The sequence below is a fragment of the Rhinoderma darwinii genome, unplaced genomic scaffold (assembly GCF_050947455.1).
Source record: "Rhinoderma darwinii isolate aRhiDar2 unplaced genomic scaffold, aRhiDar2.hap1 Scaffold_81, whole genome shotgun sequence".
Classification (NCBI taxonomy): Eukaryota; Metazoa; Chordata; class Amphibia; order Anura; family Rhinodermatidae; genus Rhinoderma; species Rhinoderma darwinii.
The window spans coordinates 536,705-548,535 of NW_027464375.1; the positions used below are offsets into that span (position 1 = coordinate 536,705).

General features: G+C 41.2%; 1 protein-coding gene across 1 annotated transcript; it reads left to right on the forward strand.

The window, feature by feature from the left end:
- The first annotated feature begins 7,864 nt into the window (after positions 1 to 7,864).
- LOC142731515 (uncharacterized) lies at positions 7,865 to 11,319 on the forward strand. Its single transcript, XM_075849424.1, has 2 exons — positions 7,865 to 7,969; positions 8,919 to 11,319. Exon 2 carries the CDS (start codon positions 8,929 to 8,931, stop codon positions 10,705 to 10,707), a length of 1,779 nt encoding a protein of 592 aa, XP_075705539.1. The 5' UTR covers positions 7,865 to 7,969; positions 8,919 to 8,928; the 3' UTR covers positions 10,708 to 11,319.
- Positions 11,320 to 11,831: the final 512 nt, after the last annotated feature.

Below are 11,831 nucleotides of genomic sequence, written 5' to 3' on the forward strand. Positions count from 1 at the left end.
CTTTAATCAATAACCCTCTCATAAATGCTTTATGCGCATTCCACAAAATGTAAGGACATGAAACAGAACCCACATTGTCTGAAAAATAATGCTTCAATTCTTGTAGCAAGGTTGGGGCATGATCAGAGTGATGGAGTATGTAATCATTCAAACGCCATTGTGAAGGAAGAGAAGACGACATTTTCTCATTTATGGAAAGCGAGATTGGAGCGTGATCAGACCAGGTTATCTGTCCAATTACAGAAGATTGTGACTGTAGGAGTGCCCTGTTATTAACCAGAAACAAATCGATCCTAGAATAAGAAACATGAAAGAAAGTATAATCCCTCTCACCCCCATGTTGGCATCTCCACACGTCATACAGGCCTCCCTCTAACAAAGACGATGCAAAAGGAGAAGACTGTCTAGTTCTAGCAGTGGAGTCTATATCTGGGTCAATAGTCATATTAAAGTCTCCACCTACAACTAGCATACCTTGTGTTAACGCCTTGATTTTCGGGAGTAGGGAATTCAAGTAATGATGTTGCCGTTTATTGGGGAAATACACATTAAAGATAGTATACAGTATGTTATTGATTTCACACACCAATCCCAAGAATCTTCCTTGGGGATCTTTAATAAGAGATTTAAAAGTGAAAACTACCGAGTTTTTAATAGCAATCATAACCCCCTTACGTTTAGCCGGGCACGAAGAGGTGAAAATATGTGGGAAAAATTTATTCGAGAATTTAGGAATTTTCTCCACATGAAAATGTGTTTCCTACACCAATAGAACGTCACATTTTAAAGCCTTGGCCTCACGCCAGAGCAAGCTTCTTTTAAAGGGGCTTTTAAGTCCTCTGACGTTAATTGAGGAAAAGCACAGTACCATACTTAACCCCTTAAGGACGCAGCCTAGTTTTGGCCTTAAAGGAACAGTGTCATCGCAAATAATTTTTTGATATGTTAAAGATGTTAGTGCTTTAATAAAAACGTTTATATTCATTTGTGTGTTTGTGCTTTACTGTTTCTTATTTTTACACTTTTTCTTCCCTATGGGGGCTGCCATTTTTTGTTCCATTTCTGTGTGTGTCGATTAACGACACACACAGACATGGAATACGGCAGCCACAGTCCCATAGGGACTGCGAACGGCTCCCGTCCCATTGACTGCCGTGTACGGCGTCTGTGTGGGAACTGCGCATGCGCCGCTCCCACACAGTCCTATTCGAAATTGGCGCCGTCCGGCGCCATTTTCCTGTGGACCGGAAGTCGCGGCCGGACAGTAATATTACTACTTCCGGTCGCGGCTTCCGGACTTGTGCACATGGAACAGCGGCAGCAAACGGAGCGGACGGGCCGGAGGGAGCCGCGGCGGCAGGAGCAGGTAAGAGATTTCAATGTATGTTAGTGTTTGTGTGTGTTTACTACTGTATGTAAACCTACTACACTGTGGGTTACCTCAAAAAATGGCGACACACAGTGTAGGAGGTTAAACCTTTCAAACCCCTCGTTTATCCCGGCACTAGCCAGGATAAAGGAGGGGGGGATGCTGAGAGCTCACTAGAGCGAGGGCTTTTAACCCAATGTTGCAATGCTGCAATTTGGGAACAGCCCCATCTAGTGGCCAAAAATGGGTAGTATTATAAATTAGAAATAATTTATAATATTTCCTGGCTCGTGCCAAAAAAAAAAAAAAAATTTGAACAATGTTTAATCACCCACACACTAAATGTTTAATTTTTTTAAAAAAAACATGTTTTTCTGGCAACACATTCCCTTTAAGGCTCAGAGCCCATTTTTCAAATCTAACATATTTCACTTTATGTGGTAATAACGTCGGAATGCTTAAACCTACCCAAGCGATTCTGAGATTGTTTTCTCGTGACACATTGGGCTTCATGTTTGTGGTAAAATTTGGTCGATATATTCAGTGTTTATTGGTGAAAAATTGCAAAATGTAGAGAAAATTTTGAAAAAATTGCATTTTTCAGAATTTAAATGCATCTGCTTGTAAAACAGACGGTTATAACACCCAAATTAGTTACTAGTTCACATTTCCCATATGTATACTTTAGATTGGCATCGTTTTTTGAACATTCTTTTATTTTTCTTGGACGTTACGAGGCTTAGAACATAAACAGCAATTTCTCATATTTTTAAGAAAATTTCAAAAGCCTTTTTTTTAAGGTACCTCTTGAGTTCTGAAGTGGCTTTGTGGGGCCTATCTATTAGAAACCCTGATAAAACACCCCATTTTAAAAACTAGACCCCTCAAAGTATTCAAAACAGCAGTTAGAAAGTTTTTTAACCCTTCAGGCATTTCACAGGAATTAAAGCAAAGTGGAGGTGAAATTTGCAAATTTCATTTTTCTTGCTGAATTTCAATTTTATTCATTTTTTTTTCTGTAACACAGAAGGTTTTACCAGAGAAACACTACTAAATATGTATTGTACAGATTCTGCAGTTTTTAGAAATGTCCCACATGTGGCCCTACTGCGCTCATGGACTAAAACACAAGCTCTAGAAGCAAAGAAGCACCTAGTGCATTTTGAGTCCTCTTTTTTATTAGAATATATTTTAGGCAGCATGCCAGGTTTGAAGAAGTGTTGAGGTGTCAAAACAGTAGGAATCCCCCAATAGTGACCCCATTTTGGAAACTACACCCCTCAAGGAATTAATTTAGGGTTGTTGTTACCATTTTGACCGCACAGTTTTTTCACAGCACGTATTTGAATTGGGCTCTGAAATGAAAAAAATTTCATTTTTTCCAATAAAATGTCATTTGTGATCAAAATTTCTTATTTTCACAGGGAACAAAATACCCCATTTTGTTGCCCAATTTGTCCTTAGTGTGGCAATACCCCATTTGTGGTGATAAACTGCCATTTGGGCCCATGGGAGGGCTCAGAAGGAAAGGAGCGCTATATGTTTTTTGGAGTCCAGATTTTGTTGGATTGGTTTTCGGGTGCCATGTCGCATTTGCAGAGCCTCAGAGGTATCAAAGCAATGGAAACCCACCAAAAGTGACCCCATTTTGGAAACTACACCCCTCAAGGAATTAATTTATAGGTAATTTGACCATTTAGACTCCATAGTTTCTTCACAGAACTTATTTGAATTGGGCTGGGAATTAAAAAAATATATATTTTTTCCAATAATATGTCATTTTAGCTCAAAAATTCTTATTTTCATAAGAAATAAAATACTCCATTTTGTTGCCCAATTTGTCCTGAGTGCGGCAATACCCCATTTGTGGTGATATACTGCCGTTTGGGCCCATGGGAGGGCTCAGAAGGAAAGGAGCGCTGTGTGTCCTTTGGAGTAAAGATTTTGCTGGATTGGTTTTCGGGTGCCATGTCGCATTTGCAGTGCCCCAGAGGTATCAAAGCAATAGAAACCCACCACAAATGACCCCATTTTGGAAACTACACCCCTCAAGGAATTCATTTATGGGTGTTGTGACCATTTTGACCCCATAGTTTTTTCACAGAACTTATTTGAATTGGGCTGGGAATGAAAACAAAATAATTTTTTTCAAATAATATGTAGTTTTGGCTGAAAATTTCTTATTTTCACAAGAAACAAAATACCCCATTCTGTTGCGCAATTTGTTCTGAGTGCCGCAATACCCCATTTGTTGTGATAAACTGCCGTTTGGGCCCATGGGAGGGCTCAGAAGGAAAGGACCACCATTTGGCCTACTGGGGATTTTCTAGTGCGAAGTCATGTATGCAGAAGCCCCTGAGGTACCAGTACAGTTGAAACCCGCAAGAAGTGACCCCGTTTTAAAAACTACACCCTTAAGGCCAAGGGATGTATGATAAATTTTAAAACACTTTCATACAAAGCTCTGGTTATTCGGGACACGTGTCACATTGATATATTGTGTCATCCATTATCGTCCTCTTATAGCAGACTTTGCACCTCTTTTGACTTTTTCCCTTCTTGCCAGTTTGGGAAACTTCTCCTGGAAAGTGTTACCCTGGTACGATGCGTGTGGGCTCGCTTCCAGAAGTACTGGGTGCCCCCCCTTCTTGGTCCCTAAAGATTAGGTTCTTGATAATCACCTCTTGAAATTCCAGGAAAGTTCCCGTCTGGCCTGCACATCGACGTAGCATGTACGCATTGTACAATGTCATCTGTATGATGTGCCCGGCCAGCTTCTTATACCACACCGCATGGCGCTGTAGGGCTTCAGGGCTTGATCTTACAAGTCCATCCCTCCCATGTACCTATTGTAGTCCAGGATGCAGTCTGGTTTGGGGGTGGCTTTTCCTTCATCTATCCTAAACCTGTAGGTATACCCTGATGCACTTTCACAGCTTATACATCTTCACGCCATACCTTGCCCTTTTACCCGGCAGGTACTGGCGGAATTGAACCCTCCCTTTAAAATGTACCAGGGACTCATCAATAGAAATACACTTCTCGGGGGTGTATGCTTGGGAAAACCGGGCACTGAAACGGTCTAATAGGGGTCTCCGTTTATACAAACGGTCAAAACTGGGGTCATCTCGGGGTGGGCACGGCTCATTATCAGTATAATGTAAGAAGCGAAGTATTGCCTCATTTATTTATTTTTTTAGGTTCCAGTTCAGTTCTGAAGTTGCTTTGAGGGGCCCATATATTAGAAACCCCTATCAAATACCCCATTTTAGAAACTAGACCCCTCAAAGTATTCACAACAGCATTTAGAACTATTATGAACCCTTTAGGTGTTTCACAAAAATTTAGAGCAAAGTAGAGGTGAAATTTAAATTTTTTTTTTGTCAGAAAATCCTCTTTATACCATTTTTTTTATAACACAAAAGGATTTATCAGAGAAACGCAACTTAATACGTATTGCCCAGATTCTGCAGTTTTGAGAAATATCCCACATGTGGCCCTAGTGCGGTAATGGACTGAAGGAGCGGCCTCCGAAGCAAAGGAGCACCTAGTGGATTTTGAAGCCTCTTTTTTATTAGGCACCATGTCCGGTTTGAAGAGGTCTTGTGGTGCCAAAACTTTGGGAACCCCCTAAAAGTGACCCCAATTTGGAAACTAGACCCCTTGAGGAATCCATTGTAGTTTTCTTGGGGTGCATGCGGCTTTTTGATCAGTTTTTATTCTATTTTTAGGTGGCGTGGTGACTAAAAAACAGCAATTGTACGATTGTTTTTTCTTTCTTTTTTTTTTACAGCGTTCACCGTGCGCTATAAATTACATATTCACTTTATTCTGCGGGGCGATACGATTACGTCGATACCAGATGTTTATAGTTTTTTTTTATGTCTTATGGAGTTTGCACAATAAAATAAGTTTTGTAAACAATCATTCAGTTTTTATGTTACCTTATTCTAAGAGCCATAACGTTTTTATTTTTCAATCAATAAAGCCGTGCGATGACTTATTTTTTTGCGTAACGAACTGTAGTTTCGATCAGTACCATTTTAGGTACATGCGACTTTTTGATCTCTTTTTATTCCATTTTTTGGGAGGTGAAGTGACCAAAGAATTGTGATTGTGGTTCGGTTTATTATTATTTTATTTTACGGCGTTCACCGTGCGGGATAAATAATGAAATAATTTTGTAGTTCAGGCCGTTACGGACGCGGCGATACCAATTATGTATAGTTTATTTGTTTGTTTATATATTTTTATTAATAATAAAGGACTGATAAGGGAAAAAGGGGGATTTTTACTTTTAATACTTTTAAATCTTTTATTTTCTTATTTTTACACATCTTTTTTTAACTTTTTTTTAACTTTATTACTTTGTCCCACTAGGGGACATGAGGGCAGGAGGCCCTGATCCCTATTCTAATACACTGCACTACATGCGTAGTGCAGTGTATTAGAACTGTCAGCTACTCACTGACAGCAAGCATAGTGGGTCCTGACGTTGTCAGGACCCACTAGGCTTCCGTCTATGGCATAGCCGGACGCCATTGTTTGGTGTCCGGTTGCCATAGTCACCATCGCCGGCCGCTATCGCGTAGCAGGCCGGGCGATGGCAGCTTAACCCCTAAAAAGCCGCGATCTCTATAGAACGCGGCTTTTAAGGGGTTAATCAGCGGGGACACAGCGATCGGTCCCCGCTGTAGGAGCTGTGACAGCTGCTGAACAAGACAGCAGCGTCACAGCTCCTGTATGTGTCGGGAGGACGGCCGAAACAGCCGTTACTCCCGAGACGTACTATTACGGCATGGAGCGCGAACGATACAGCTGCCATGACGTAATAGTACGTCAAGGAGCGGGATGGGGTTAATAATCCGAAAGCAGAAGCCATCAAACGTGTGGAGATACCAACATGGTAATGCGACAGCAAAACCCATCATTCTAAGAAAAGCCTTGATGACCAACACAATCTGAGGTAAAAAATTCAGAGCAGCCAAATGACATAAAAAACAAACTTTTTCCACAATTGTTTTTTGGGTTTCGTTTTTACGGCTTTCACCGTGCGGTACAAACGACAACTTATCTTTATTCTGTGACTCAATACGATTACGGTGATACCAATTTTATATACGTTTTTTTAAATATTTTACTACTTTTATTGATAATAAGCGTTTAGTTCAAATAAAAATGTTTTGTGTCGCCACATTCTAAGAGTCATAACTTTTTCTTTTTTGACTGATTGAGCAGTGTGAGGGATTATTTTTTGCGGGATGAGCTGTAGTTTTTATTGGTAGCAGTTTTCGGTACGTAGAAATTTCTGATCACTTTTCATTCAAAATTTTTTAGAGCTAAGTTGACCAAGAAACAGCGATTTTGGCGTTTTCTATTTTTTACAGTATTCACCTTGCACATTAAATAACGCTATATTGTAATAGTTCAGACTTTTACGCATGCAGCAATACCAATTTTGTTTACTTCTTTTATTTTTTACATTACTTTAGGGGGAAAATGGGAAAAGGTTTTTTTTAACTATTTGTCTTTTATTTTTTTCACTACTAAAAACTTTTTTTCACTTTTTTTACACACTTTATTAGCCTCCCTAGGGGATTTGAACCAGCGATCATACTAACGTATTGCAGTATATTGTCATTTTTACAGGCTTAAGTTAAGTGAAGGCAGCTCTGGGCGCCATCATTAGGCCCATGAGCTGCCATTACAATCATTGTCACCCCCTGATCTAACTGGGGGGGTGATGAACTGTCAGAGGGGGCCGCCCCCCTTTTTTCAATGCCTCAGATGCTCGCGATTGACAGCAGCATTTGAGGGGTTAAACAGCTAGGAACAGCACGATCACTGCTCCCGACTGTTAGTCCCGGGTGTCCACTGTAAAACACAGCCGACACACGCAGCATATGGAGAGCACTCCAAACATCACCACCCGCACCCGGATGTAATAGCACGTCACGGTGCACAAAGGGGTTAATGTTCTCTTTTACGCAAAAATAATAATTGCAAGAAATTGGATGGCTGGTAAATCCCCAATTGTTATGGATTGGTTGAAGTTGGTTAAGACAATTAAAGAATATGAGAAAATAAGAGCAGACAAGAAAAATTGTATAAAAAAGTGGGAGGAAATATTGGGGATATGGAATTGATTGGTGTTCTATAGGAAGGTATAATTATTATTTTATCATAAAAAGGTAATAAATTTATGGTACTTAATGATCTTTGGGGTGGGAGGGGGATGGGATTGGGGAGATATATGTTGTCTGATGTAAATTGTGCAGATAAATTGTTGAGCATTATGATATTTATAATCACTGGATATTGAAATGTTGTAATGTTTTTATTACTGATATTCAATAAAGATATGTGAAAAAAAACAAAAAACATTTGATGTGTGTTAGAATGTAAGGTAAGTGTGAGGTCATCAGTGATGTCATAATTCACCTTCTCTATAAAAGCTGCGGATCAGTCACATTCCGTTGAGCCGCTATAGACCAATAGTTTCTTGCTTTTTGGTACGTCGCTCTCACTTGACTTTTTCTTGAGTCCTGTGACTTCTAGAAATCTTGCTTTATCCAGAAGCTTCAGATCCACGATTCAGAGGTAAGAGGAGAACATGTAGAATGTTTCTTGTGAAGTATTGCAGCGAGTTCCATGTGCTGCCACTGTAAGAATGTTTCTCTTTCACCCTCTTACTGGGTTAGATTCTAAGGTCAGGCGCAATAAATGAAATACAAGATTGAGTGTATGAAAATGTATATTGTATAAAGAGTGAAATGACTGTTAGTTATTCTGAGACTTCTATGGAGATTTGTACATAGCGACAGCCATAAACAAGGAACTTTACAGAGACACTTTTTCCTTATCATCAATAATTACATGACAGGTTATAGTTACCATCCATGGTCTCCCCACACTCCAGGAAGTCTCCTTTCCAGTATGTCCCTCCTCAAGTGGCCTCCCAAGTGGCTGCCCTCATGTCATGCTTGGGTCTTTTATGCCCCCTTGTCTGCCCCTCTTAGAGACAAATAGTGTGACCTTCCTGATAAAAAGAACTTCCCCCCTCATGTAACATGCGGATATAGAATACTGGTGCCACTTATCAACCACCTTTAGCATTTATGACATCCTGAGTTTGTCCATGGGTAAGACTGGGTTCACACTACTGGTTAGCACCTGTAAGAGATACCTGTGAACGTCGGGGTCATTTAGTGTGAGAATCAGGGTAAACAATAGGAATCTTGCAAACTGATGAGACACATTTCATTAAGAAATGCAACTATACCCATCTTTGAGTTACCCAAATAAAATATCCTATATAATATTACATATAACCTTATATGTGGCTTTCATTTTCTGAAACCTTTAAATTCTTACACCACCAGAGGGCGCACTGTCCTGTCTCTGCCTTGGGAGGGCGCTCTTCATGCAGTTATCACATGTTTATTGGGGAGGGGGCTGATAATTGAGGACAGAGAAGTCTAGAATCTATTTTCTTTTTGGAAGATGATTTAGAAACAAGTAACCACACAATGATTTCTCGCCTCAGCAGATATGTGGATATGAAGATCATGAATAGAAAACATCAGACATTCTGTGTGGACACAAATCAAGAGCTCAGAAATGCTTTGGACACCTGGGATTTGGTGGAAGAAGACGTCTTAGCAGCCTGTGTCCCTTATTTCATCCAGGAGAAGGTGGCTGAAGATCTCCTCACTTATACGGATGTGTTTCAAAAAGCCATTCTGAGTAGCCTGTTACCATCTCAATACAACGCCGCCATGTGCCGCTTCTTCATCAGAGTCATTCAGTACAGAAGAGACGCGGCACACTACCTGAAGGAATATATAATCAATGTGCTATGTGAGCACTTGAAGGTGGAGTACATGAAGGGACAATACTATTCCTACGCCATGACTAAGAAGGTTATTGTCTGGCTGAGCATCCTCCATCTTGAAGCGGTGGTCGGGGAACTGAGATACAACATCGTTTATGAGGATTTCAATGCTGCCATTGTCGACACTTTGACAGAAGTGACATCTCTGTGTGCTACAGTCATCATGCCACACATCTTGGACATGCTGCCAGTGCTGGCCCAAGTGGTCAAAAATGCTCCTGACCAACTATCTAAGGAGACGTTGTGCTATGCTATAAGACGTTTATGCCGCAGCATCCAAGAATATATTGTGAAGGGTGGCAGCTGCAAAGTGCAACTTATGAAGGCCATAAGCAACATGAAGGCCAACATTTCCACCTGGTTGCCTGATGTCCATGCTGAGCTTCAAGACTCCACCAAAGTTGCCCTGGAATTCTTTACTGTACCCGAATCATCGGAGAACCAGCCGACCGAGCCAGTCAATGACGAGTTACAGACCCTTCCTCACGCCGAGCTCCTAGAAAAGTACAGGGAGCAAGTTGCGGCAGAGAATAAGGAACTGGAAGATACAGAGAAGAAGCGTATTGGGATGAACATGCTTGTGACATCTCTGGTATCTGGCAGGAAAATAACAAAAGATTTCCTTCAGTTTCTGCTCAATGCCCTGAAGAATTCGGACCCAAAGGCCAAAATGACAGCAGCTATGTTCTTCAATGAGGCTTTGAAGCATCCAAGACTTATAAAGCAGAAATACCAAGAGTGCGCAATCCAACATCTGCTGAAGATCATAGAAGAGGACGATAACATCTTGTGCAGCATCGCCATGGAGGCACTGGGGAATGCCACCACCGGAGCTACAAGACTGGTGGAGAGCTACAAGAATAAGATCATTGCCCACATGGAGTTTAGACTATCAAAAACCAGCAGCATCAAGATCATCATGGCGGCACTGAGGGCGCTGTCCTCCATTATCAGACGCCTGAAGCTTTCTGTCCTCAGTAGACAATTCATTAAAATATCCCGGGAGCATATAGACTATCCGGATGGAGAAATCCAGATTGCGGCCATAAACCTGTTAAGGGATCTGACAGAGAGCTGCCGCCTTCCGCTATTTGGATATTTTACAGACAAAGTCAGGAGCTGTATACCAACTTTACTCCTGAAATTACATAGTGACAACCAGGAGATAGTAGCAGCCAGTACTTCATCTCTGCAGAGCTGCCTCTCCTACATCAAAGGAGCCAACATTCGGGGATTTTTCCGGACGGAAATCTCTCCAAACATCAATGACCTCAAATCCATCTACAGCTGTCTGGCTCATAACCACCCAAAATTGATGAAGACCGTGCACCTCCAGATCCCAAGCTATCTGGTCAACTCAGAGGACAAGGAGGCTGTAGTCAGACATGTTGAATTTCTTAAAGATGCCATCAACCATGATCATGTAAGACCTGGACTTATATAGTCTCAGCCTAGCTCTGGCCACACTGCACTGCGAAGGCTTCTCATGTAATATCAGAAAAGCCACTGAAAGGGCCATCTCCATCCTGGCCACCAAGTGGTTTTACATCGGCAGTGCCAACAAATAAAATGCATTTATCAGGGATGAACCGCTGAGGACAGAGACATCAAGGTTGTAGATCACTTCCCCATGTACTATCCAATGGTTGTGGACATCAATATCAGCTGTCAAGACCTGAACATCAATATTAACATCTAGGGGGCAGAGCTAGCAGTCTGACTTGCGAACGAGCCTCAGGCCTACATCGAGGAGTGTGAACAAGGCGCGGCGGACTCACTGGCCGGTGGAGTCCAGCGATGCCAGTTATCCATCAACATTAGATGACGGAGACCAAGGACTTAGCTGGCGAGACAGACTATACAGTCAGTGTATGGGCAGCATGGTGGGGCAGTTTGGGGAATATGCCCGTCATCAGATCATAGAGACGGTGTATAATGACAACTCCACATATAATATACAGATGTAATGACACGGCAAAAAATAAAAGTCTACTCTGTTTTATATTGAAATGAATGGGTGTGCAGCCTGCAAGTGACTGAAGCTAATAAAAAGTATAATGCACTCATTGTTTTTTATTGTAGACTAGATACTTGAATTTTTTACACTGAGATTCATATCCTAAAAGGTTTTTAAGCGGGTCACAAATGGTACAAAAGGTACACCTTAATATCATTTATCTTTATATTGGGGAATGTCAGGTCTAATAATTCCACTGGCCATCTAAGTATGAACAACAATGAAGAATAATGATGCTGGGATCCTGTTACTGCCGGGTGATGCCTAATAGGCCAGAATTAATGACGGAACTGACTATAATACAACTGAAATGACTTGATAATGGTTCTGTTTCTGAACAGAAGTGAGAAGTCAATGCTTGAATGAAAATGATTCAAAACAAGAAATTATTTTCCTTTCTAATGAGAAAATTCCTAATGCCGTAGTTCACACACTGAAGTGGGACTGCCACTGGCTGTAGATTCCAGGCTGGAACTAGTGAACAGGGGGCCGTTGCCCCCTGTCTACTAGTTTCCATCTGGAATCTGTGGCCAATGGGCACCTCACCAGTT

Excerpts from the sequence above, each read along its gene's own strand:
- LOC142731515 (XM_075849424.1), top strand. The coding sequence starts at position 8,929 with ATGAAGATCATGAATAGAAAACATCAGACATTCTGTGTGGACACAAAT.